This window comes from Abrus precatorius, unplaced genomic scaffold, assembly GCF_003935025.1.
Source record: "Abrus precatorius isolate BTA unplaced genomic scaffold, Abrus_2018 Scaffold153, whole genome shotgun sequence".
NCBI classification, from domain to species: domain Eukaryota; kingdom Viridiplantae; phylum Streptophyta; class Magnoliopsida; order Fabales; family Fabaceae; genus Abrus; species Abrus precatorius.
Genome location: NW_020874351.1, coordinates 280,067 through 306,980, shown reverse-complemented (window position 1 = coordinate 306,980; position 26,914 = coordinate 280,067). Strand labels below are relative to the sequence as shown.

Below are 26,914 nucleotides of genomic sequence, written 5' to 3'. Positions count from 1 at the left end.
CTAAATGGAAATATAATGTCATATTTTATTCTCAGTAATATTTTAGTTAAGCTAATAAATTACTAATAAGGGAACTAAACAAAAATAAAAAATAATTTTTGAAGGATTAAATTTTTAAAAATAAAAAGAGAGATAAATAAAAAATCACAAATTTTAAAAACTAAAAATTTATTTATGTCATAAAAAATCTGTTAGTTAATTAAAAATATTATTTAACAGTATTTGTATTGAACGTCACTGTTAAAAATATTATATTTATAACATTATTTATTTACAATTAGTTTTGATATATTATTCATTATCAACTTCTAAAATTTTCTTAGTTTTAATATACATTAACATAATAATAAAAAATTTGGAATGTAACCGCATTTTTTCAAAGTCCATTTTAAAAATATGTCAACATTTAATAATTAAAAATGACATAAAATATATAATTATTCTGACATCAAATAAGAATGATACTACATTTGTGCAGTTTTATAGATTTTATTTTTCTATAAATGTTTTTGAAAAAAAAAACTAAATAATACAAATGCATTTTCTTGAAACAATTGATAAATTAAAAAAAGTGGAAATTATTATAAAAGAAAAAAATGCTTCTTTTTAACATTTTCCCTTTGTTTTTTTTTACAACCATGTTTCTTAGTTATATATATCGTAATAAGTTTCATTCGTGACACTTTCAAATTTTATACAAAGATTTTCAACTCAAGCAACCTTACTGAATCACATGACAGGATTGGTCAATTTTTGCTATTAACATTCATTAAATTTTGTATCCTATAAATCACCATTGTACATTCTATTAAAGAATTTGACTACACCAATTTGTAATGATATAATTTAGAAAATATAAAGTGACAGGATGGTCATTGATATAAAATGTTATGATTTTTTAATGATATTATATTCTACGATTGTGTGATTTTATAAATTTTTTATATTGTTAATATATAGATTAAATTCATTAAAAAATTATTAATTGATCCATTATACCTTAATTAAGGTGTTTTTATTTATTAATTTTCAATTTTACATGGTTTATTGAAATATTTTAAATCAATTATCCATATAATTACAAATAAGGATTTGATTGAAAAAATACTAAGTTTTGAATTTCTAAAATCAATATATAGTTTTAGGGTAACTAAGTCTACACACTAGTTACAAATACATATCCTAATATTAATTGTACGACACATTTTAAAATATTTGCTTAAATATTTTAATTTGATAATACTTGTTGAGTGTAAACAAATTATTAATTTCAATTAAGTACGAGTGAGATTAACTGAACACCTAAATCAATCCTCTCAAAAAATATATGACCTATTAGAACATTATTCTTAGATAAAACTCATTAATTCAACTAACCTCTAGTTGTTTTAAAATGTTTTGTGGCAACTTGAAAAATATTAACGTGATCAACTGAAAACAAAAACAATTTTACACATATATTCACCTTTTAGAGTGTGGACAAAAAATATATAATAAAATTATAATACGTTAGATATCCATAATGAACAATAATAAAACAAGATGACAGAGTAAAATAACAAATATGAAATTTAAGGTTCAATTAAAACTATAGTTTTTTGTCCTCAATCTATACACACTAATCTCGAATGATTTATCAATGAACTTTAATTTATTTCATACATGCAATATTAAAATAATTATAATTTTTGTACAAGTAAGCTAAAATTACATACAAATAATAATTTTATAATTTTTTAACTCTTAATTGACATTCATAAATAAAAATATATCCCGTTAGAACAGAACTTACATACATTTATATTTTTAGATTGTGGGCATTAGTTGAGAAGAGGCCTTGTCAAACGGCGTCGTTTCCGGGGCTCATGCCAAAGATTTGCGCAACAGAAATACCAGAAACACAAATTTCAGAAAGAGAGAGAGAGAGAGAGAGAGAGGGAGAGAGAGAGAGATGGCGAGCAACAATGGAGGGAAGGAAGAGAGAAGAAGAAGGATTGCAGAGAGAGGTTCAGATCGAATGGCCCTAATAACGGGAAAGATCAATGCACTTCCACCGACGCCACCCTCTGCGGTGTCATCACCAACCTATCGCCAAATGCCACGCCATGGACAATCCTTATCCGTTGATGCCAATTCAGATACTACTAATCATCTTCCCCCTCGCCATTTGCGCCCTCAGTCTTTGTCCTCTGCTTTCACCGTTCCGTACCAGCAATATCCCTCCGGTTCGTACCTTCTCAACTTCCTCTCTCTCTCTCTCCCTCTCTCTCTCTATTAATTTTGGATACACTAATTTTGTAAGGGTATCATAAAAAAATTAACTTTTTCTTGTTTTTTGGAAAGGGTTTGATAAGACTGTATTTGTATTTCTAGCTTGCTTCGTTATGACACATTATGCATCTATTTGAATTCACGTTTAAATGGTTATAGATAGTTATAGTTTTCAAAAACACACTGTTTTGGGGGGATTGTGCATTGTTTATTGTTATTTTATGACACGGGGAAAAATTTTGTGTGAGAAATCTATCTGTGAACATATCGTTACTGATTATTATAAGTAGTAACACATTGCATTGTTACCAAGGCAAACGGCGATTAAGCATGGATATGTGACTGATACTCGATCATCATAGGTTTTATGCTTTGTTTTCTTTAATTTCCATTCTTCCAATTCCCAGTATAAACGGAAAACAGAATAATAATTATACGAAGTAGAATAATAAAAAAGGAAAGCTTGAGTCAATGGAAAACGTGAAGAGAAAACATACGTATCATCTGTACAATTGTAAATTTATGGTTAAGGAATAGTAAAACATATAGGAGAAGTCATATTTACATTAGCGATAATGATTAACACAGACCTACCTTCTGAAGTGGTTTTCATTCAAGGCCAAGGGATCCAGTTATGAACAACCAATTTTCTGCAACTCTGTAACTTGTATTTCTGTGAGATGCCTAACAAAAATAGATATTTATTTCTCATTGATATTCCTCTTAGCAAATATCTTCTTTAACCCTGTCAGTATTTGCATTGACATTGTTGTATTGCAAGTAAAAGTCACTATTTTATGTTGGAATGTACATAATATTGCTTATTTGCATTTTCGGGAAGTGCAGAAGATAGACCTGATGCTCCTGCTCCTTTCGCAAGGCTAAAACATCAGGGTGGATTTAGGTATGCAAGCTTGGAACATTTGGACATCAAAAGTGACGAGGAACCTCTAATACAGGATTCTGAGACTGTTTCAGAAGTCAACAATCAAGTGTCTGAGGGTGATGATGCCAAAACAAAATCACCTCCAGCCATGGTAAGAGCTGATGATGCCAAAGCAAAACCACCTCCAGCCATGATAAGAACTAAAAGTGAAGTACATGAGACACATCAGCTAGAGAAACCTTCCAGGCACAAGGCTACTTTTTTCTCCTCAAGAGAGCTGAATTCCTGCATTATAGCTTCTGAGACCACACGTGCACTCAGTTCTCTGATAATAGCATTGCTAGTAGTTTTTTATTACATGATTTCAGAGAATGTTTTAGCCTCAAGGCCTCTTTACATAGTCTTGTTAACTGATATTACGATTGTGCTTACTCGCCTATATCGTGGAAAGGCAAGTCTCTTGGAAGAAACTGAAAGAGAAAGAGTTGAAGCACATGGAGATAAGCAAAGTTGGGGAGATGCAGTAAAGCTCTTGGAGAGGGGTTTGGTTGTCTACCAGGCCATTAGAGGTGCTTTTATAGATTGCAGTATTTATCTGGTGGTTGTCGTATGTGGCACCTCCTTGATGTAGCTCTTGCTGCTTCAGTACTTGCTGCTCCCAAATAATTTTGTTGTAACCATTATAGAGAATGTGTTTTAATTTGAATTCAGAGTTGGGTCAGAACTATTACAGAGAATATGTTTTTCTATCAAATTATTTGCTGAAACAATTTTATATATATTCTGACGTTTACCATCTAATATATTTGATACATTTTATGAATGCCAGAGCTAAAAGCTTGTCTAATTTGATGCTCAAATGAAGCAGCCACAGTATAATGTAAGCCTAACATGAGAATTGCTCTACACAGGATATAAGGTTTGAAGTTGGAACACTTATAATTGTGTTTTGGAACATGGATATATTATAGTATGCATGAGAATAGGTGACATTTCACGCAGACAACTTTATTTGGTACCGTTGAATCTGGCAAAGATTATGACTTGCTTGATGAACAATTACTAGATTTTGCGCAATGATAACAAAGAACTAAATAATTCGCTGACAATTATATTGTTTAAAGAGAGTTTTCGTGCATACAGGTTAACGGTTATAGAAAAGAAGGGAAAACAATATAAAGCAGTCTTACTTTGCTGAACTGAGAAAATAATGTGTGCACACGTAAACACAAAATTTCAATGATAAAGATATTAGTATTACAATATATTCGTACACTGTTTATATAGTGTATAGAATTAACCAAGAACAATTGTTCCAAGTTTGGGGATTCTATAATTCTTTTTTGCAGCCAGCAGCACCGGTGATTCGCCCATAATTTATCAAGCTTGCAAACGAATTTTATATTTAGATACATCAGCAAATAAAAAAAATCTAATCGAAAATAAATTATATTGAATGTTAAAACTAATAAGGAATTCTTTAAAAATACACAAGGTTTTAAACGAGTCCGTGAAAACTCAATTATGTCCTTTTTCCCTGTTTTTTATATCAGATCTTAACAAACCAAGTGATTCGCAGGTGATCACCGCCATTTTCTATCAAGAATTTGAGGACCTGACGTGATTTGGATTCAATTGAAAAGCAAACAAATTTTAGAGGACCAAATACTTTTTAGCGATTTATTTGAAAGTCTAAAATTTTAGAACAAAAATTATAATTATTCCAAATACAAATGTTCATAAAATTTGTTTCAAGTGTTTGAGCATATCTATCTATATTGATTGATTCCACTCTTATTTGAATTTATAACAGTTACAACACATAAAAAGACACTGAATACTCAATAAAAGAACAAGTGTGAACGTGTGTGGAGTAACTTTAAAAAAGTTTCTAATCAAATAAATGCAGTAGAGTCGACATATTAGAAATTAGAAATGACATATTCAGAGACCTATTAAATGCAGTAGATACTTATTTGATATTTGATTGTGTTTTTTTTTTTTTTTTTCCGGTTATTGGTTACTGCTAGAGGTGGTTAGCTTGCTATGATATTCAAGGATTTCCTTAGCAATTGAGGGAGTCTAAGAATGTACGTGTTTTACAATTTGCATACATCACAATCATGCATGCCACAGTCACCAAAGAGAATGGTACCATGAGTAGATGGTGGAGCTTAGAGTAGATGTTCCAATTTTCACCCTTCCACAAGGTCAATCTATAATCACGGTAACTCTAGTGGGGATGAGCTGCCAATTATAATGGCAAATGATCCAAAATTATAGATTGTTTTCTTTCCCATTCATTTGAGCAGTGATTTGGTTGTGAATTTTTCCTTTAGCACCTAACATTATATTAGTGCCAGTGTCACTAGGGCATAGCAGACAGATAGGACAAACAACTTGATTTCGATCTCTTTGAAAGCCTCAAATGATTGATAGTTATGTAGTGAATTCATGGAGGACCTAATTGAGTAAAGAATTTAAAACTATTTTATTAAAAATTACATTAAAATTGTAAAAAAGAAATATTAATAACATTTTTATTTGTTTACTTGTGATTCTTTAAGACAATAATTAGAATTTGCCAATGTTACTATAGTCCTGAACTCAATGTTACAAAATACAGTCTCTTCCGCTTCCAGCTTTCATAACGATTTCTTTCTCTCCCGAATTTCGTTTTCATGACCCATTCCCTCATCTTGAATGATCTGTTAATATCGTTTAAGTATTAAAAGCTATTCCCGTAAGAAATAGCAAACTTGAATCCAAGTTGAAGACCTCGCGAAGAATGTTCATTCTAGTAAATAGCAGCACAGAAAACTTCAAAAAAAATTTCCAGCATATCACTTCTAATTGTTCTCAAATATTTCCGCATACTTCTGACTTGTAACATTAAGTAGATATGTGTATAACCTCCATCCTTCAACTTTCAGTGGAAGACATGGATCAAAGACACCCAAACCCCTCACAAATGCAACCAATCTTTCAGTAGCCAACTCATAATTCATAGCCACAAAACGCATTATGGCATTAATGTTTAGAGGGTAGTAGTTAAGTCTTACAAGGATTGTCCAATTCCAAAAGTGCTAAATCGTGCTTAATTGAATAAGAATAATGTTAACAAACGAACCCAATTACAGATTCCACTATTCCCATATTATTTGTTTTACAGTTATAAAAACTCAATTCTCACGTTTTCTAAACCCTAAAAACGGAGCCAAAATTAATCTATGCACGCATCTTAATCATACTCAACCAATATCATCAACATCGGTTCTATTCAACCTTCGACTATAAATCAAATAGGGACTAAACCTCATGTTTCAACTCATTCGTACCTAAATACAAAGTTCAACTAAAATAACAAAACAGCCAATAATTAACAGTATGGCCAAAATTATAGAACTACCAATCACGAACAAAAGTTTTCCACAGCATAAAACATGAACCGATAACCAAAACAAATCTGCAAAAACACCTTTTTTCTTTTCCTCTCTTCGAAAAGGAATACCTCAACGGTAAGACTTCTGAAACCTAGCGCGAGCGCCACGACCACCGAACTTCTTGGGCTCGCAGCGCCTGGGATCAGCAACAAGCAAGGTGCGATCGTATCGTACGAGGATGTCCTTGATCTCCTTCTTGCTCTGTTCATCAACGTACTTCTGGTAGAACGCAACGAGAGCCTTCGCAATGCTTTGGCGAATAGCGTAAATCTGTGAGGTGTGGCCACCGCCTTTCACGCGGATTCGCATGTCAACGCCGGCGAACCGGTGCTTCCCCAATAGAAGGATGGGTTCGAAGGCCTTGAACCGGAGAATTTCTGGTTCGATCAGCTCGATGGGGCAACCGTTGATCTTGATCAAGCCGCGACCGCGCTTGCAGTATGTGACGGCCACTGCGGTTTTCTTGCGACCGAAACATTGAACCTGTTGGAGCTCTTTTGCCTGCGCCATTGTTGTTTGTTGCTGCAAAAACCCTAATTCTGCGCAGGGAGGGAACTAGGGTAAGGTTGGAGAGGAACCTTATATATGGTGTGAGGGATTTTTTTTTTAATAGCAATTTTTTTAAAAAAATTTGTGCATGATACAAATATAGTCAGTTTTTATTAAAAAAATTATAACATTTAATAATATCAATACATTGAATTACATTAATTTTTATAATTTTTCACAAAATCTTAATATATACAATACTTTAATATAAATAATATTTCACATGTTAAAAAAATGGTTTAAAAAATTATAAAAGAAAATTATTAATAATTTTCACTTTTTTAAATGTGTTTAATGACATACAAGAATAATATGTATGATAATTTTTTTATTTTAAATTATAAGATTTAATGTATTAATGATATTATATACTATAATTTTTTATGAAAAATTTATTATTTGATATTTTTCTATTATATATCCTAGAATTTATCATTAAAAATTATATATTTTTACTCTATTTTTAATAAAATAATATTTATAATTTTTTAAAATGAATATCATTAAAGCATTTGTAAGATTACTATTTAAGAAATGATAGAATATTTAAATATAGGTGTAATAGTATTATAAATAATTTTTAGTATTTTTTAATTAAAATTTATATTTTATTTTAATAATATATATAAAATTTTATTATATGATTTATTGTAAAAAAATTAATTTGAATAAAAAATAATATTAAAATCAAATATAATATTTTACCTAAATTTTCTGCATTTTATATTTAGTTAGTGTTTACCCTGGAGTAGTAGGAATCTAAATCAATGTAGTTTATAATTTTGATTCAATTGTAAAGCAAACAAATTTTAGAGGACCAAATATTTTTTAGCCATTTATTTGAAAGTCATGAAATTTTGGAACCAAAATTATAATTATTCCAAATATTCATAAAATTTGTTTCAAATGTTTGAGCATATCTATCTATATTGATTGATTTCTCTCTTATTTGAATTTATAATAGTTACAATACATAAAAAGACACTGAATAGTCAATAGAAGAACTGGTGTGGAAGTGTGTAGAGTAACTTTAAAAAAGTTTCTAATCAAATAAATGCAGTAGAGTCGACATAGTAGAAATTAGAAAATGACATATCGGAGACCTATTAAATGCAGTAGAGACTTATTTGATATTTGATTGAGTTTTTTTTTTTTTTTTTTAAATTAATACTATTTACTGCTAAAGAGGGTTAGCTTGCTATGATATTCATGGATTTCCTAAGCAATTGAGGAAGTCCAAGAATGTAAGTGTTTTAAAATTTGCATACATCACAATCATGCATGCCATAGTCACCAAAGAGAATGGTTCCATCAGTAGATGGCGGAGCTTAGAGTAGATGTTCCAATTTTCATCCTTCCTCAAGGTCAATCTTAATCATGGTAGCTCTAGTGGATATGAGCTGCCAATTATAATGGCAAATGAGCCAAAATTATAGATTTTTTCTGTTGCATTTAGTTGAGCAGTGATTTGGTTGTGCCCGTGTGTCACTAAGGCATAGTAGACAGATAGGACAAACAACTTGGTTTTGATCTCTTTGAAAACCTCACATGATTGTTGATTTTGTAGTGAATTTATGGAGGCCCTAAGTGAGGCTTTGTCTCTAATTTGGAAGCCCCTTATTTACCTGCTTGATGATTGTACTAAAAACATTTATAGTTAGACAGCTTGGTCCAAAGGATATTGGAAAGTATGGTGGCACAAGGACAAGCATTAAATTTCATGAGCCCCACTGCACCGGTCTGAAACACATCAGTGATGGGTTATGTAAAAGGGTTAACGAATTAGGCTGCAAGAAAATAGTACCTATAGCTTTTATTATTCCAATTTTTGCACTTTTACTCTCTAGATTACTTTCTAACATTAAATGGCAGACTTAGATTCCAAAGAAAAAGAAGCTGAAGGAACCAAAAAAGAAAGAAAGCAGATGGGTGGAAAGAAAGAGGAAATAAATTCTAAGAGAGACAAGTGAATGAGGGTTGGATAGCACTAGCACATCATGTACTGATAGCACATGGTTGTTGCAGTTACTGCTTTTTACCGGAGAGGCAGATATAATGGTCCCAAAAGACCAGGAGTTAGTGGACCACCATGCAAATTGTTTAATGATTTTGTTGGTTGATCAACAGGAGAGGAATTTTGAGCTAGAGAAATAATCATATCTTATTTTGTCACTATCTTGCAGTATTAGAACATAGGGGAATCATAAAGACAATGGTGCTCTACCTTAAGCGCTTAAAATCCTTACAATGAGTAGCAGTACATAAAACAAATGCTGATGAAAAGGAAATGTAGCAATGCCATAATTTTAAGCAACTAGGAACAAATGCTGCATCTATGATTAAGATGGGTTGCTTCTTTATTGTTATAGTAAATGTTGATTTGGATTGACACAATCCTGACTCAAGTTCTAGTTAATGAGTCAAAGGGCCCATACAAACACCAAGGGAAACAAATTCTATCAATATCATCAATGTTTGTGCAATATATTGAGAAGATGAAAAGCAGAAAACACAAAAAAGAAGAAATGGAAGTATTAGGGAGAACATAAGTTTTATAACATCTAATAGCCAAATAGATTAACAAGATGACTGAATCTTTGTACAACAACATCATAATTCATCCGGGGAGAAAAAAATTAAGTGCAAAAGAACTCAAAATTACACCATATCACTCTTATCACTTATGTCCAAATCTTCATCGTGCATTACCGCTTCATTCTTCCCAAAAATCTTGGAGGGTGCTGCAAATCTAGCTGAGAATGAACGAGAAACATTATCAGGGTCGGTGGAATAGCCATCATCGAAGTTCTGTAAGTAGGAGCTAGGATCGTATTGGACATGAAACACAGTTGAAGGTCTAAAAAATCTTCTCTTTTCTCTCTTGATCTTCCTCCACAACGTTTTCCAGCTTGCCATCTTCAATCTTGTCACAAATTCGTTGACACACACAATGGGATCGTAGCCAATTCTCTCATAACTCGGCCAAGTGCTATTGCTTAGACAGGGATAATTTTCAAGGTTCATGGTGTATAGAACAAAGAACCTTGGGAGCATAAAATACTTTAGGAGACCAAGGTGTTTGAAGTGCATGCACCAAGGCTATTTATATAATGACACCATGAACCCCTCCTTTTTATTATCCCATCACCACCACCTCAGCACAGCACGTACTTTGAATGGGATAGGATCAAGAGAAAAGAGTAAAATGAAATGCTATAATTCAGCAATATTAATAATTCCTTGTCATGTCAGCAATTGAAATTGCTATTATATGATTTTTTTTAAATGTAATTCTATGTTGTCACATGGGGCGTGGTTTGTTCAGTAAGTTACTTTGGAGAAAGATAAATAATGCTTTGACCAAAAAAAAAAAAAAAACACCTATGTCCTAACCTACGTGTTTGATGTGCCAAATGTTATAAACAATGTTTCCACAATAATAGTTTTTGTATTTTCAGTTTCTTAGGGAGTTCAAAACAAAATATAACCCAGGAAATAAGCAACGATTTGAGGAATTCTTATGTTTTTTGAGTCCATTGTAAGGTCACCATATTATAAATAAACGTTGGTCGGTGCTTAAGCATTAGATTTTAGGACATAATTTTAATTTTTAAATCTATTTAACCCTTTGTAAGCTCGTTTCGTTTGTGGTGTTCATTTCACTATGACATTAATTTTTTTATTTTTATTTTTAAGTCATCTATCAAAGTAACTGTGTGCCACTAAACCCATTGGCCCACTCTCTTCTCTCATTACCCTTTTTCCCTTCTTTCTATTGGCCACCACATTATGCTGCTGCTTCGGAAAGTTATTTTAGCATTGTTCGGAGATAAGGGGGAAAAGATGAAGTTGATGAAGAAGAAAGTAATAAGACTGCAATGATTCATGCACAAAAAAAGAGTTATCTCATATAGCTCTCAAAAGTTTGTTGGGCCATTAATTGGGAGGGAAAAAAAGAACGATGAAAAAAGAAGGTGGTGATGAAAATTTTATGAGACTTTTGAGGCATGTTGTTTCTGTAAGTAACAAAACTGAAAGTAAAATTAAAAGCCAAAGTTATATTAAAAGATTGCAGAAAAGTTTGGGGTTTTGTATAGTTTTCCATATACATTTGCTTATTTTTTAATTAAATGCCCAAATTAGAGATAAGAAAATTAAATACCCAAATGTATTTATTATTATCTTTTTTTCTTTATTTTCTACGTTCACAAATAAAAGGAATAGTGAAAACTGAACAAGATATATGATGTTTCCCCAATTTCTTACACAAGACTTTAGAATAGAAAATAAACAAAACTGAAATTATGTTTTTTATTATTATGTATAAAAAAACATATTTTAAAACCAAACTTGTCCTTATTTTCTACATTCACATTTTCAATAATTTTATTTTCAATTTCCCCTTTTTCTTTTCAGCATTAGGGATGGCAATGGGTAGGGTACTATAGTACCCATCCCCATACCCGCATTTTAAAAAAATATCCGTACCCAGCCCCATACCCGCGTGGGTATGAACATTAATCCCCGTACCCGTACCCTCTGGGTACCCGCATACCCATCTTTTATCCATTACCCGCGCTTGTTTGAGAAAAAAATATTTATAAAGAAAAATATGTTTATATAATTTCATATAAATAGTATAATAATATAAAAATTTAATATGTAGTTGTCGAATAAGGTACAATCATAGATGAAAAAGCAAATATTCAAATATCACAAGTGCTAAATGTATCTTAATATAATAATTTTCTAAACTAAAATTCTTAGAAATAATAAGCGAAACTAAATGCAGAAGTTATTTGTTGGCGATAACCCTATCTTGTGTGAGATTCGATCAATCAGCAACGTCAAAACGACAGTGAAATAGATCTGCACAATGGGTGACCTTTCGTGTGGGAAGTGGGATCACTTGGTGACATCTTGTGGCGACATTGACAACTAACTCTAATGAATAACGTTTCATAGTTGTTATGTTTTAATGAGACAAACATTGAGAATAAGAATAAAGTTAGGGTCAGTTCAAGTACTAACAAAGAAAAGTGGATATATAAAATATTTTTTTTGACTTTTAAATTTGAAATTGTAAGAAAAATAATAGATTTAATTAAAATAATATAATATAATTAATGTATATATATATATATATATTAATAATAGTATTTTAAACTCATATACTACATAGAGTATTTTGCCAAAAATATAAATTTTTAAAAAATTATTTTAATGAATTAAATATTTATTTAATGTATATAAATTTTAAAAGAAAAAATTTGAATAAAAGATAAATGGTCACCATAAAATTTTATAATAAAGAAATATATGTGTATATAAACAAATTATACTTTTTTATATGAAGAAGAAATTAACAAATAAAAATTAACAATAATTTTTATATTTTATATTTTTTTAAAAATTTCTTTGAACATAAATAAATAGTAAAAATAATACATAGAGTATTTTGCCAAAAATATAAATTTTTAAAAAATTATTTTAATGAATTAAATATTTATTTAATGTATATAAATTTTAAAAAAAAAAATTTGAATAAAAGATAAATGGTCACCATAAAATTTTATAATAAAGAAATATATGTGTATATAAACAAATTATACTTTTTTATATGAAGAAGAAATTAACAAATAAAAATTAACAATAATTTTTTATATTTTATATTTTATTTAAAATTTCTTTGAACATAAATAAATAGTAAAAATAATATTATTTAGATTCAATAGATTATAGTTGTGCTTATTATACATATGTTACATAGAAAATATTATTTTAAATTAAAATATAAAAATAAAATTTAAATATTATCAATAAATAATAAATTTATGATAATAGTAGGTGATTGTAAAATTTATAAAATATTTACAATGTGTTTATTATTTGTCATTTACTTTATGATTTAAATATGAATATGATTTTATTAACAAAAATATTTGTGTAAAAAAAATTTTATGTGTGTCATATATAAATAATATTTAAAAAAAAATCAATCTCATATCAACTATATAATAATTAAATAATATAAAAAATTATTTATGTGTGTCATATATAAATAATATTTTTTTTAAAAAATCAATCTCATATCAACTATATAATAATTAAATAATATAAAATAGTAAATAAATTTTTTAGTTTACTTTATTATTAAATATATTTTTATATTAATCTTTTATAACTTCACATGTAATATAATAATACAAAAATTCAATGCATAATTGTAGAGCAAAATTCAAACATACATATATATATATATATATATATATATATGCGGGTATGAGGCGAGGTGGGTACTTAGATACCCATCCTCGCACCCATCTCCGTTAAAATTTGCAGATTTTTACCCACACTCATACCCGTACCCATAAAGCGGGTAAATACCCTACCTATTGTGGGTAAATTTTGCGGGTGTCCATTGGGTACTTTACCCGTTGCCATTCCTATTCAGCATTGCTAATCAAATCCTAGATGTGAAGAAAATTATACTGAATGGAATAACATTTTGTTACAATTTTGATCGAAAACAAGATTGATCTATCTCATGAATCACCACCCCGGCACTCCATGCATGCTGCTTCCTTGGCCTTGACCACCTTTACTCAAAGGAAAGCTAATAGGACTATTTGGAAAGGATTATTGCCAAAAAGTAAAAAAAAGAAAAGAGTGCCCCTCAAAAAGTTTAATGGGCCATTAATTTGGAAAAGAAAAAGAACAAAGAATGTGGTGACGAGAATTTTATGAGATTTCAGACTTAACGAGAAAAGTTATTTGTGTAAATAACAAAACAGAAAGTAAAAAGTGAAAATAATACAAATTGGAATTATTATACGATAGCATTATTATGCTTATTAATAAAATAAAAAATAAAAACAACAAATATTTATGGTATGAGATTATTTCAACTTAGCCTCTAATCTCAATTTTGAATGATTTTTTCAACTAAACTGACTATTTCCATGATGGAATTTTTAGCCACTGTTACAACAAAGATCATAAAATACAATCATTGCAAATTGCAATTGTGGTAACAGCTACTAACATTATCTTAGAAACCGTGGCGCTTTACATTGATCCATCCGAATTTGAATTACGTTATACATGCATGTATACATATTGAGGAAGACTAACATCTTTGGAGTCTTCACCTCATGGTTAGAGAGCGTTTGTGGTTAATCCTTCAGTTCATAATTGAAATCATAAGCAGAGTGAGTACAAGAGAAGGTGATTCATTGAAAAAGCAAAGACAATAATATATCCACAGACCCCACTAAGGCAAATTCTATTACAGTGTAAGCTTACCTTATGAAGACAGTGTTGACTAACAATTGAACGGTTTTTTGTATTGATCAAAATCTCACATGACAGTATTACCTGTTGGGATATCAAGAGACAGAAAGCATCAACAAATTTAATGTATCAGGTGCAGATTGCAGTGTGCAAGTTCTCCAAATGAAGATCTTAGGTTTCAACTCCTCAGTGTGAAAGTTTTACATGCATTTGGTTTCTCCAATTTTTAGCTCAAAACTTTTGGTATTAGTGACCAAGCACCACTATAAGTTCATTTTTAATAAAATAAATAAATTATGAAAGTGAACAAATTTAAAAATTAAATCTATATGGATATTTTGCAAAAAAATAAATAAATACAAAATATAGAAACTCATGGCGATTTTTGAATAAAGTTAATTAATTTAAAATGTGTTATTCTCAGTTTTTGAATTCCATAGAAGTAGCTAATTTTATATAAAAATTTTAATTTTAGAAATTAATAATTTTATTAAAAAATCTCTATTGATGATTTTTAAATTTTTTTTAAATCTCATATTTTTGTATATTATTGTTAAATATCATATATATAAAAAAGCCTAATCTATAAGCGTTTAAATAGTATTTCATTATTTATTTTCTCTCTATCAAATTATATTAATTATCATATTTATAAATCTTCTTTATTTATGTGTAGACACTTCTATAGATAATTTTTTAAAATATTTTTGAATTAAAAAGAACATCAAGATTTTTTTGCCAAGAGTTACACTAGTTACATAGACTCTCTTTTACAAGAACAATCCTACAAAGATATTCTATCTAACCTTGCCCATGAGTTTATAAAGACATGTTTTTAATTAAATATTTTTTCAAATTATTTATTATTTTAAAATCAATTTTTTTGCATAAATACAATCAATAGAAATTTAAAAAAATGAAGAGTAATTTTTTCTAAAATATCAATCACAATTAATTAAAAAGAAAATGAAGGATGTGATATTAATATTTAAAAATAAAAAAAGTGATGAAGAATACCTTGAAAGTAAGAGGAAAATGAAATAAGAAAAAGCCAAGTTGGCCAGTGACCTCCGTAACGGTGTGAAAGTAAACCCTACCCTTTGCGAGATCCTCCAACAAATGGGCCACTTCAGACGCGGGAAGCCCACTAAACTCCAAGTCACCATCCACGTGGGAGAATCCCCACCCTCTCACGTGCCAACCCTCAGACTCCACGTGACCAAGCTTCTTCCCTCTGTACCTTATTCCCACATCAACCTCTCTCAGCTCCAACCAGTAAACAGCACGGTTCCGCACTCTAACCGTCACCGACATCATTACGTCAGCACCGATCGGCGGTAATGGATGCAACTTCACCCGCTTCACCGTCAGCCGTTCGATCTTCAGCTCTGGATCCGATGGCCACACCATGTACGCGCACGCCAGACACACTGCCAGAGCCACCGTCCACTTCAAGCAGCAATACCGCGGTAAAACGACGTAGCTTCCGATATGTTTTGCCTTCGCCATGGATTTTTAAAGAAGCAATCACGAACTATGGTTGATTGCTGAGGTGAGTTTGGCTTTGTTTTGTGGTTATAATATAATGCTTTGTTATGGTTTTCTTTCATCAACATTGGTAATGCTTTGTGTTGTACGTGTATACCAGGGCGTAGAGGAAGGGCTTTTCTGGTTTTGTTTGAATGCCTGTTTCTGTGTTTCTTTGTTTTGGTGCGCGAAATTGTGGTCGAGCTTCCTATTTTGTATGCCCTGTGCGTATCCAGTGTTCGTTTCCGGGTAAAATTTGCCTAGAGAAACACTGTAGGCTTAGATTTATTTATAAAACACGAAAATAACGGGAGTTTCACTCTTAATTTTATTTTATTTAATTTAACGATTAATTTTGTAATTCTCAATACATTTTAACTAACAACAAAAAAGTACGATCCTAGTGTTCTCTCGACTTTTCTTATGCTTAAAGTGCCACTTAGAACAGATTTTGCCGTTTCACAGCATTTTATTTTACATCTTAAAGCAATATTCTTGAGTTTAAGATTATAAATTTTAATCATACTGCTAAAAGCGATGGAATTGCAGTACCTAATTGGAAATTCTATTGTTTTTATAATCAGGACTTTTAACCTGACTCTGACGCACTCAGACGCTATTAGATAAACTACTGTAATTAAATATAAAAAACATTAAATTAATTCAAATAAATGTTATGAGCTGCATAATGCACACTGGATGAGAAAGATTTGCTGCTTTAGCTAGAGCCATGACCATGACATGCTTCAGCCCTCGAGTTAGCAATGTTTGCAGTTTGTGGGGCCCTTAATAAAATCTAATAGTTACTTGATGGAGATCATCCCGGAAGAATAGAGATTAATAGGAACACTATCGATGGTTATTTAAATTGGAAAAACCTATAAAAATTGGACAAACTAACAGTCAACGCTCAACAGAACTACCAGTCTCTATCCTCCTTCCGCGTGTAGTTTCCAATGAAGAATTTGGTTAGTAGTTTCTTTGATCTATAACACTCTCCTTCGTAAAATTCTCTTCCTTTTTGTGTAGCATTTACAACTTTGTCCAACCAAGCGGTATGGCAAGGTATTGGACAGGGAATAGGATCATCTAAGCCAAACTGGTGGGTACTGTCTTACCTTATACCGCAGGTTTTCAGTCATTTTTTTTGTCAACTATACTCCTGTTCTTCCCCTTCCATGTATTCCTAAATCCTAGCCCTGAAATGATTATTATATTCACATGAATACTTATGCAAAAAGGCATTATATTTCTTGTTATTTAAACATTTTACCTGTCCATTACAAATAACAGGTTCACAGATATATAGAGCACACCTTCTCTGGCCTTCCTCATTAGTTGTCTAATATAGGAGTGCTACATTTAATTTGGACTTTTAAGCACCATATTTGATCCAAATTTTCACCCTTTTTCTTCTCTTGACTTCTTCTAGGTGCTTCTTAGGGATGTGGGAACTGGGAAGACCAGTTTGGCATTAAGATTTGTAAAAGGCCTATTCTTTCATGACCAGGTTTACTTCCATTCGATTTCACCAATCAAAAGTTGCTTGCTTCTTTCATATCAGTTTACCACCAACATGACAACCGGTACAGTTTGGGAACCTTGACATTAATTTGCATCCAGGAACCAATCATAGGAGCAGCATTTTTCACTCAAATATTATCATTATCTGAAGCTACTGTAAAGTTCGACATATGGGACACGGCAGGACAAGAGAGATACCATAGTTTGGCTCCAATGTACTACCGTGGTGCAGCAGCAGCAATTGTTGTATATGACATCTCAAGCTTTGTAAGTTTTCAGTTTGTTAAATTCAAAAATATTTGGCAATTCCTGTGTTATGAGAAGTCTCTATTGTCTATATTATACAAAACTTGGATTCTAATTAAATATTGTTTACGATCATTATCTATCTTAAAGTTAAAGGACCATTTGTGTTAAAAGAACCAAATAGTGACCCAAATGACGTTTGCCCCGCCATTCCAGGTCAACTTCAAAAAAGCTCTAGAGAAATATCAATATTATGCGCTGTTAAATCCTGTGATATAACAGAGTAATAAGAACTTTTGCCTCTAAGAAAATATAATTAAGAAAAAAATTATTTTCTGCATATTACAAGTATGTTAAACTTGTAAGATCGTCTACAGGCCATAATAATTGTCGGGGGAAAATGTGATTTCATGCTTGATGTACTCGTTCTTCAATTCTGTTGGTAACCTCACTTACGAGAAGGAAAATAATAAAAGCTACTTCATTAGATCCATATTTAGGAACAAATTCTCATTTCTTTCATTCACATGAATCTTAAAAACTTTTCTAATTGTAGTTATTTTATCTTTTTTTTTCTTTTTCAGAATACATTTGATAGGGCCCAAAAATGGGTTCAAGAGTTGCAAAGACATGGTATTGAGTACAGGAAATAGTTTGCTCTAAGCAGAGCCATGGTTTCTTCATGAATTGCATGCTTTGTATCTTTCTTTCATCACAATTTTCATAACCGTCTACTGATCTCAGCGGTTACAAACATTTTGACTTGATGCATTTTACTATATTTCCACGTGAAACCTCCATCCTTTTCGCACCCCTTTGTCCTCCTCATTTTGATAAATAACAGGAAGTTCATATTCAAGCGTTTAATTCTTGTCTTGGAATAGTAAAATTGTAACTACTGTTTGTAGGAAGTCCAAAGTTGGTGATGGCGTTGGTAGCAAACAAATCTGATTTAGAGCCAAAGAGAGAGGTTGAAACTGAGGTATTGTTGAGATCATCTTCCCATTCTGCCCCTAGGCTCCTTTCGTTTACTTGAAATATAAAAATGCAAATTATTTTCCTAAATGTATAGAATAATAACTATTTGGGGGTACTCTGATTCTTTTACTAACAAGCCATCCAGTCCTAAGTTTTTTGTTTCTGAATTCTGAACCCAGTTTTTGTTACGTATTGCACTTCTCCATTACTCTCTTTTCCTTATCCTTTTCAATGTAACTTATTTTACTAAACTAAATTACTGCAGCAAGGGGAGCAATTTGCGCAAAAAAATGGAATGTTCTACATGGAAACGTCTGCTAAGAGTGCAGAAGACATCAATGAGCTTTTCAATGAAATAGGTAAAATGGTAAAAGCTGAACGTAATTTAAACACTTTTGATATTTGGATCGATAGATCATTTTCCTATTTATCTTTAAGAAGATATAGCAGCAATATCAAGTAGTTGTTCCTGTTTGCTCAATGCAGCGCGTAGGCTAACAAGAGCACTTCCCCCAAAGCCAACGGGGGATGAATTTGAAAAATGGAATGCAGGATAGGAGAACGAAATTTTTCTGTTGCTCTGCTCGACATCCCCATGTAATCAAATTGTAGACTCACTGGATAACCAATGGTATCTGTATGAAAAACCTTCTTAATTCAGTCCATGTATATAATCATTTTCAATACCAATTGAAAACAATTGTAACGTGTAAGCGTTAGAAGATATAATGGGTGTTTAGAAATTCACTAAAATCACGTTAAAACTTTAACGTAAGAGCTGTAATCTTTAATGTAAAAATTTATTTAAATTTGAGCGGATTCTACGTCAATTCAAGCATAATATTTCTGATCCTTATTTGCGACACGCGTTTTCAATTTAGACCCAGCACTTCACTGTGTTACACTCTCGTTGTGTCATTTCTGATGCCTAGTACTTTTGGCCGGCTGTGTTTGAGGATACTTACACCAACTACAAATACGCAGCTGAAAGGCTAAAAGCAAAATCATCGACAACGTAAAAAATTGGGATTTCACGATACATAATGGACATCAATGCATTAAACTTCCAAAATTTGCAATTATATGATAACTTTATTTTCTTTTACGCCATGTATAATTTTCCTGGCTCTCCCCAACCAAAGAGATATAAAGAACTAGTATAATATTTAACATGCATCCTACCCAGAAGGACCAAAAACTGAAAGTAAAAGTTACATGCTCCAATCCATTCTCATGAGGAGTCCTGCCTTGAACTTAGTTTTTGTTATAAGGACCTTAATTCAATGTACATTTTGGAACATTCAAGAGAAAAATCTGACATAGCCCTAAAAAGCTCCGGCAACTGATTTTTTAGACTCACCAAAGTTTTTTGCCTAACCTGTAGGCAGTGTTTTGCATAGGCTTCTTCCTCTTCATCCAATCTCTTCTTCATTAATTCAACCAAAAGTTGCTTCTCTTTAACAACCTCATCAGAATCATCATTACCACCTGGCCTATCTCGATCAAACTCATCTGGCATTCTCTTTTGCTTATACTTGTGCTCCCAGTCATTAAACTGCTTTCTTTTGCGTGAATACTCCTTTTGTGTCTCCTCACATTTTTTCTTTAAAACCTTCTCTTCTTCTTGCTGGTGGAAAATAGTATCTACCACAGCAGCAAAGTTAGCTATGGCTGTCCTAGCAAGCTCATCAGGAAGTTTTTCTAGTTGATCTTGCCAAGCATGGAGAAGGCTTCGTATGGGAGGACTTTTAACTCTTGGTGGTGAAGAAATATTTTCCTTGAGATCACTCTCAATAGGGATAAGATTCAGTCTTAACCAACTGTTTAGGGCCTTTATGTATCCCTTTTGATTGTTTATTAGCTTCTCAAACTGTGACTGCCACTCTTGCACAACAATCAGTAACTGGTATGTTCTATCATGATGTTGTTCGCTTGTTTCAGTACAAGACTCAGAAATATCCAGCGATCTCATTAACATCACAATACTTGATTGCCGCTCATGGTGTGCCCGCATCCTTTCCCACATTGTGGCCATCCTGCATTCATACAAAACCACCAAGTGTTATTTTATATTAAGCTTCTCACTAGCAAAACACGTCCCCATGTTTACAAGATCAGCCAAGTAAGGTTATAAAACTTAATTATAAAACCACCCAAATGGGGAAAATGTAAAATTTTTAGAGAATCAAAACTTTATTAAACAATTATAAATATAATAGCTCACCCTTGAACAAGCTGAACAAGTTTTGGGTACAGCCGTTGATCACGTAAATGGTTAATCTCAGAGACAGTTGAATCCATGGATTGCATATCCACAATGTAGGTCGTATGCAAATGACTAACGGTTGCTTTTGCTTTCTGCAAAGCTTCCGAGTTTGTTCCTCTTTCCTTGAGCTTGTGAAGCGCCGCTACCTTTCTTTGGTACTCAAATTTCTTTATCTCAGCAGCCTATCCAACAATAATACTACTACTCAGCAACTGTTAGAATAGATGAAGCTAACCAGTGTTGTAGAAGGACTAGTTAAGAAATCAATGAATCATAATTTTTTATTAAAAATTAAATTGGAAGGCATTAAAAAACATGAGAGCGAGTGTATTTTTGCATCTTCCAACAAAACATTTCTATTTTGAATTCCTAGTGTCTTAAGGGCCCGAGGCAGTATTTTCCTCAATGAAATATCCAAAAATATTATCTTACCATATCTTAGATTATCCAAAAATTCAGAACACAAAATATGTGGACCCCTTTGTAGCTAGCTACTTGATTCAATGCCACAGATAAAACGAGAGAAATTCTAATACACTTTTTAACACATTTTCTGTCATTGGCTATTTATTGAAAATTACAAATAATGTGAGTTCTAGTCCTTATGGACTCAACTTACCTTAACTTCATCATAAAGTTTTTTTTCCCATGCTTGCAACTTGTCCAAGACAGTAGCAAGAGTTTCATGCTTCTCCGAGTCAAAGTCATCTTTTGCATCATCCGAATTAGGTATCCCTCTAAAGGATCGATTCCATGTAATAACTTGCATCACCTTCGCAGAATGATCAATGTGTCCTTCAAAAACAAAAGGTATCATTATAGTAATTCAAATTGAAGGATCAATACACTTAATTTTTTTATGTATAAAAAAGGTCATTAATTAATTACTTTACCTGTGTTATCAGCAAAATTGGAATGATAGTGGAGACGCGTGGCCTCAAGCATCTTTGAAACCTCACGAGCACTCTCTGAAGCCTTAAGAAAATGATCGTCCAAATCAGCAAATATCTGAAGAAGATTCACACTCTGTTTCCCTTTCAATCCCTTCCCCGATGATGACGTCACAGCACCCTCGTTTCTCACAATGTCCTCAGAGTTTTCTGCTACCTTCCTCTGAACCTCCACCTCCTTATTCAAACGACGTCGTTCAACGTCTGCATCCCTCAAAGCACCGTTCTTCTCCGACGACGGGAACAAATACTCAAAAGCAGCGTGCTGTTGCATGGGATTATCCGACGGAGCAGACCCAACCTCGTCTCCTTCTTCCTCTTCCTCTTCGATTATGGTTCCGACAGGGCCGGATTCGGAGGCGATGGGCTTGATCTCAGGCATGGTGGCGGAGCGGCGGAGAGGGGCGGGGAAATCCGGGAGCGGAGGAGGAGGGAGGGGAATTTCGAAGGCGGCTGCGGAAGAGGAAGGTAGAGGAAAGTGAGGGTTTCGGAGCTCTCCCTGAGCAAAGTCGACGAGGGCGGCGCCGGTGTTCTTGAGGTAGGTGGCGTAGGAGGAGTGTGCGGCGGCGAATGCGTTACGTAACGAAACTGCATGCTTCATGCACTGTTTGCGGTCCTTGCAACGTGCCACTGTTTCTTCGTTCTCCATCTTCGATTGGGAACAACCCATTTTACTTAATCAATGATCGTCAAGAAGAAGAAGAAGAAGAAGTGACTCGGTTTCGTTTTTTTTTTTTTTTTTTTGTGGAGCTGTAAAGTTGAACGCTGGGACAGTGTAGCCCCCAACAACTTCCCCGTTAAGGGAACTAAACGACGGCGTTTTCTTTGGAACATTCTGGAAGCTGATGGCGGCGTCGAGCCTAGAACACGCCATTGATTTCACTTACTAAGTTGGACTCAGAATCTCACTTTTTTGGAGTACCAAAGTAATGCTTCCTTGCTTGCTTTTATCTGCCCAACAACTTGCCACTTAAGGCAACTAAACGACGCCGTTTTCCAGCATTAACCTATGACTTGGGCCTGTTGGGCTATAACACAGTGCCAGCAAAATTGTTTCCTTGGTTGGAAGCATGAGCAGCCCATGGACTCAACTTTTTAATGGACTTTGATTTTCGATTTAAATAAATAGTCATATTAGTTGACCAAAATAATAATAATCACATTAGAAAGGACGACTAAAGTATTTGCAGTTGTAATGATAAAAAATAAGATTTGTTATATCTTAATGTTTAATAAGATAAAAAATGATTTTTAATATATTGAAAATATAAAATTTATTAATTATTTTTATTTAATCACTAAGATGATTGACTAGGAGGAATTGAAATTATATTAAGCATAATTGAATTGAAACAACTTTATTCTATTCTACTTCATGAATGCATGAAAGCTGACACTTAGCTTAGCTATTATTATATATCCTAATGAAAAATGAAAAGCAGTTACGAAGAAACGAAGTTCTTAGTTATTATATATATCCTATAATCTGACATTCATATTACAACTTTACATTTACAACAATGTGATTTAAATCCTAAACTTCACATACAGGGAAATGGACAAGAATGATGAATCTAAGAATGCTGAAACAGGACATAAAAATATCCTAGATAACATGAAATTTGTCAATTGTTTACATAAAAGAATAACCAATGAATAATGAGAACGAGAAAGTTTTGGTGCTAGTCAACTTGTTTCTTACTCTTTCTGAGAGCTAAAAGAAAAGCTACTAAATCATCATAATCGGGTAGATTAGGATGTACATGCCTCGCGCCAACCCGCATTCCTGTTTCTAAGGAAATTGTTCGTACATGCCCTTTTGATGTTTCCACTGCATTAGTGGGTTCATTAGGAAGAGATGTTCCTCTGACATGTGATATTGTTGTATAACTTGTGTTTTGCCCAGTGTCATCTTCTGGTTGTCGAGAAATAGAAGCTTTTTCTTTGCCCAATTTCATTCCACCAGAATCTAGTTTTGCAGCATCATGAATTTTAGAACCAGAAACACTGTCTTGGTCAGGTACAGATTTGATAGGTCTCCTTCTTACTGATCTGGGTGTTGTCTTATTTTTAACAACCGGGTCATGAAGATTCTGGTTTGATTCCATTTTCGGTTGAGCCTCAGAATATGTTGTTTTCTTTGAAACTTTTTCACCTTTGTTAGTATTTTTTTTGAGGTAAGGGGGTGGAATGAGCGAATAGGAAATTGGCCTATTAGTTTCTACTTCATCCTCAGATACGCTTCCCAATGAACTAGAACTACCCTTTTGGCCATCATGGGATGAAAATGACATGCCTGTGCTGGTTTCATCATCACTATTGCTTTGGTGTATCCATGAGTCATCATTGAAATCCCACTCTAGAGAGAACTCTTGTGCTATATCATATAATAATTGATTCTTCATTTCGCTTGTTGGCGGATTTCCCCTTAACTTCTCAACAAACTGAGGAAAAGCAATTATTTAAGTTAGCTTTGAAAACAAAAGATGTCCTGAAGAAAATAATTTATCTTTATGATCAACAAGATTTTTAATTTATGCATAAATATGTGCTATTAGAGTGGAGTCTTTGGCTTACCTCTTCATTTATATAAGGTTCAAGATCATTCCCAAATTTCTCGGTAAATAAAGTTCTGAGGTCACGCAATTCTGGCAGATCAGCTAATCTTGCTGCAGCATACATCAATGAAGGTACAGCTTCCTTGCATTCATCAGGGCAATCCCTATTTAACAAGGTTCAAAGATTGTCAGCATACACTATTGTTAATGCCTTGTAGTAGTAAATAAAAACAGAACCTACTTCTGCTTTGTTAGTTCTTCAAGATTATCTGATATGCATCCAATAAACTTTTCAATGAGCTCATAGCAGGATAACATATTTTGCTCCGACAGAAGACCTTCAGCCTGTTTCAAGTGAAGCAACATACAACCCCGTGTCATATGCATAGAATGTTAAGAGTTTTGCATTAAAAAATGATTGCATCTCAAATTACATCTTCTTATAAAGTCATGCATCTTATATGCCAAATTTAGAGTACACATTATCCTATCTTCCCATATGAGGATCTGAAAGGATTACTAGTAGACATTATTTCATATTTACTATGTGATTCACACCAAAATTAAACCCAAAAAAACAAGACAAGAGATTTAGCAAGCAAACCATCTAATACAACGAGTAAACATTTACAAAATTCAAAACCACAATCCAAATATTACCCTTTTATGTGCATCATTGTCAAGGCCTCTCCTAAGAAGCTCAGCGATGTCACTCTTCATAAACTTCATCACTGCTCTCCTCCTCTTCTGTCGAATCTCTAGCCTTGTCTTTATAGTCTTAACGTACGATAAGCTTTTATATATATATTTTTTGAAAGTGAAATAAAAAACAACATTAGAATAATAGTAAAAAGACATGTTCCAAAGAAAAAGCTGAGGTCAGTGTCGTACCATTTTGAATAGAACCTTGGCTTCAGTAGCCACCGAAACATTTTGTCTCCGAGAATCTGAAGGAACCAAGTTAGCTGAAAAGGGAAAATGATTTTTGGTTGGTATCTTAGATGTTATGTTCTGCTTATATATAACTGCAAATTGAGAATGAACATCAAGTTACGCCAAGAATCAGCACAGAGAATACCTCAAAGAAAAGAAAGAAAGATATTGGTTATAGGAGAAGTTCTTCACAAGAGGTAAAACCTGAAACCTCACTATGAAAGAGACCAGAAAAAACGACCCAAGTGTAACGCAAAACGGCGAAAGAACGAAAAACGGTTCCTTGATTACCAAGGAGGAAAGAAACAACAAAGGGTCTCTGAAATGTGCAACAAAAACCAGCAAAAAATGTGGTGTATGATTGTTTGAAGCGTGATTGTTACGAGAGTTGTGAAGCTATAAGGCTTATATATTTAGGATGATGTGATTAATGATTAGAGTTCCCAAATTGGCAACCAAGAAACACAAATGTGAGACTAAAAAGTCAGTGGCAGATTGGTCAGAAACGGTTTTAACTGGAAGCTTGCTTGTGTTGTGTGACAGTTAAATGGAGGCTGTGACCAAAATAATCATTACTAAATTCAGTACTCTGTAAAACACTAAAATAGTTCCAATGTTTCCTAGTACTAAAGTTAATAAAAAGATTAGTTAAGGCTGAATTTAAATTACTGCTAATAATAGCATTTTATTAAAAAAAATATTTATTAATTTTTATAATCTTGATATAATAAATATAGTTTTTTAATAAAAAAAAATTCTTCCTTTTATATGTTTAAACTAACTCTAAAGACAAATGTTAACAAAATCTTAAAAGATATTATTAAAAAATGAAATTAGCATAACGTGGTTAGTTTTAATTTACGCTTGTACTATCAATAAAGATCTAGAAAATATATATCCATCAACTCAGGGAAAGGCCTGTAATAATGTATAAAGGGCAGTCATTTTCATTTTCTTTGAGAATAAATAGTAAATCCACATCGAAGTAATTTTTCAAGTTCTTTTTCTTGGGTCAATTTTGGCCATGAACAGTAGTCTTACATTCAAAATTGACTATAAGACTACATTTAACAAAGGTCGTGTAAGAAATAATATTAAATTCGGGAGTTGTTTGCTTGCTATCATGGTTAATTAAGGCTTCTAACTAGTTGAGATAACCATTCGGCATTCTCATTCGTCTTGAACTAAACCTCGAGAATCATATAACACTAAGGTATAATTGTAATCTATACACTACTCTATATATATATAATAGATAATACAAAGTTCAGTTCAACTGATAACATTACATGAACCAATACGGAATATTACTCTAATAATTGTTTTCTTGATAAAGGCATGCAGAAAGTGATGTATAATAAAGTGTTACAAGCAATGACAACGATTTGCCATAGTTGAGGAAAATGTGGGACAGGCACAGGAAGGGTATATCATTTATTTTATCAGATATTCTTTCGTTTCTTCTTCAGCAATTAATTAATATAATATTC

The 26,914-nt window shown here is 32.5% G+C and overlaps 5 protein-coding genes and 1 pseudogene across 5 annotated transcripts; 2 read left to right on the top strand and 4 right to left on the bottom strand.

Annotated features, from left to right (window-relative positions):
* The first annotated feature begins 1,923 nt into the window (after window positions 1-1,923).
* On the top strand, window positions 1,924-3,974 carry LOC113857288. Its single transcript, XM_027489103.1, has 2 exons — window positions 1,924-2,225; window positions 3,118-3,974. Exons 1-2 carry the CDS (start codon window positions 1,952-1,954, stop codon window positions 3,786-3,788), a joined length of 945 nt encoding a protein of 314 aa, XP_027344904.1. The 5' UTR covers window positions 1,924-1,951; the 3' UTR covers window positions 3,789-3,974.
* A 1,602-nt stretch (window positions 3,975-5,576) lies between these two features.
* Window positions 5,577-7,161, bottom strand: LOC113857178 (40S ribosomal protein S16-like). The gene is made up of 2 exons (XM_027488958.1): window positions 6,669-7,161; window positions 5,577-5,865 (listed from the first exon to the last, which is right to left on the bottom strand). Exon 1 carries the CDS (start codon window positions 7,108-7,110, stop codon window positions 6,670-6,672), a length of 441 nt encoding a protein of 146 aa, XP_027344759.1. The 5' UTR covers window positions 7,111-7,161; the 3' UTR covers window positions 5,577-5,865; window position 6,669.
* Window positions 7,162-14,200: 7,039 nt separating this feature from the next.
* On the bottom strand, window positions 14,201-16,053 carry LOC113857140. Its single transcript, XM_027488898.1, has 3 exons — window positions 15,460-16,053; window positions 14,455-14,526; window positions 14,201-14,330 (listed from the first exon to the last, which is right to left on the bottom strand). The coding sequence occupies exons 1-3, from the start codon at window positions 15,949-15,951 to the stop codon at window positions 14,325-14,327; spliced, it is 570 nt and encodes a 189-aa protein (XP_027344699.1). The 5' UTR covers window positions 15,952-16,053; the 3' UTR covers window positions 14,201-14,324.
* A 973-nt stretch (window positions 16,054-17,026) lies between these two features.
* LOC113857141 lies at window positions 17,027-19,315 on the top strand (annotated as a pseudogene).
* Window positions 19,316-19,940: 625 nt separating this feature from the next.
* On the bottom strand, window positions 19,941-22,744 carry LOC113857181 (nitrate regulatory gene2 protein-like). Its single transcript, XM_027488965.1, has 4 exons — window positions 21,877-22,744; window positions 21,603-21,778; window positions 20,942-21,165; window positions 19,941-20,753 (listed from the first exon to the last, which is right to left on the bottom strand). The coding sequence occupies exons 1-4, from the start codon at window positions 22,601-22,603 to the stop codon at window positions 19,982-19,984; spliced, it is 1,899 nt and encodes a 632-aa protein (XP_027344766.1). The 5' UTR covers window positions 22,604-22,744; the 3' UTR covers window positions 19,941-19,981.
* Window positions 22,745-23,615: 871 nt separating this feature from the next.
* Window positions 23,616-25,464, bottom strand: LOC113857213. Its single transcript, XM_027489011.1, has 5 exons — window positions 25,383-25,464; window positions 25,152-25,284; window positions 24,733-24,836; window positions 24,511-24,655; window positions 23,616-24,377 (listed from the first exon to the last, which is right to left on the bottom strand). The coding sequence occupies exons 1-5, from the start codon at window positions 25,421-25,423 to the stop codon at window positions 23,616-23,618; spliced, it is 1,185 nt and encodes a 394-aa protein (XP_027344812.1). The 5' UTR covers window positions 25,424-25,464.
* Window positions 25,465-26,914: the final 1,450 nt, after the last annotated feature.

Coding starts and splice junctions, on each gene's coding strand:
- LOC113857181 (XM_027488965.1), bottom strand. CDS start 22,603: ATGGGTTGTTCCCAATCGAAGATGGAGAACGAAGAAACAGTGGCACGT. Junction 21,166..21,602: donor AACTTTATGATGAAGTTAAG/GTAAGTTGAGTC, acceptor ATTGTTGGATAG/GCTGCTGAGATAAAGAAATT. Junction 20,754..20,941: donor CTTGTTCAGCTTGTTCAAGG/GTGAGCTATTAT, acceptor GTATGAATGCAG/GATGGCCACAATGTGGGAAA.
- LOC113857178 (XM_027488958.1), bottom strand. CDS start 7,110: ATGGCGCAGGCAAAAGAGCTCCAACAGGTTCAATGTTTCGGTCGCAAG.
- LOC113857213 (XM_027489011.1), bottom strand. CDS start 25,423: ATGTTTCGGTGGCTACTGAAGCCAAGGTTCTATTCAAAATG. Junction 24,656..24,732: donor GAAGAACTAACAAAGCAGAA/GTAGGTTCTGTT, acceptor CTTGTTAAATAG/GGATTGCCCTGATGAATGCA. Junction 24,378..24,510: donor AACCTTATATAAATGAAGAG/GTAAGCCAAAGA, acceptor GCTTTTCCTCAG/TTTGTTGAGAAGTTAAGGGG.
- LOC113857288 (XM_027489103.1), top strand. CDS start 1,952: ATGGCGAGCAACAATGGAGGGAAGGAAGAGAGAAGAAGAAGGATTGCA. Junction 2,226..3,117: donor GTACCAGCAATATCCCTCCG/GTTCGTACCTTC, acceptor CGGGAAGTGCAG/AAGATAGACCTGATGCTCCT.
- LOC113857140 (XM_027488898.1), bottom strand. CDS start 15,951: ATGGCGAAGGCAAAACATATCGGAAGCTACGTCGTTTTACCGCGGTAT. Junction 14,527..15,459: donor ATTTTCCTCTTACTTTCAAG/GTATTCTTCATC, acceptor ATATCCCAACAG/GTAATACTGTCATGTGAGAT.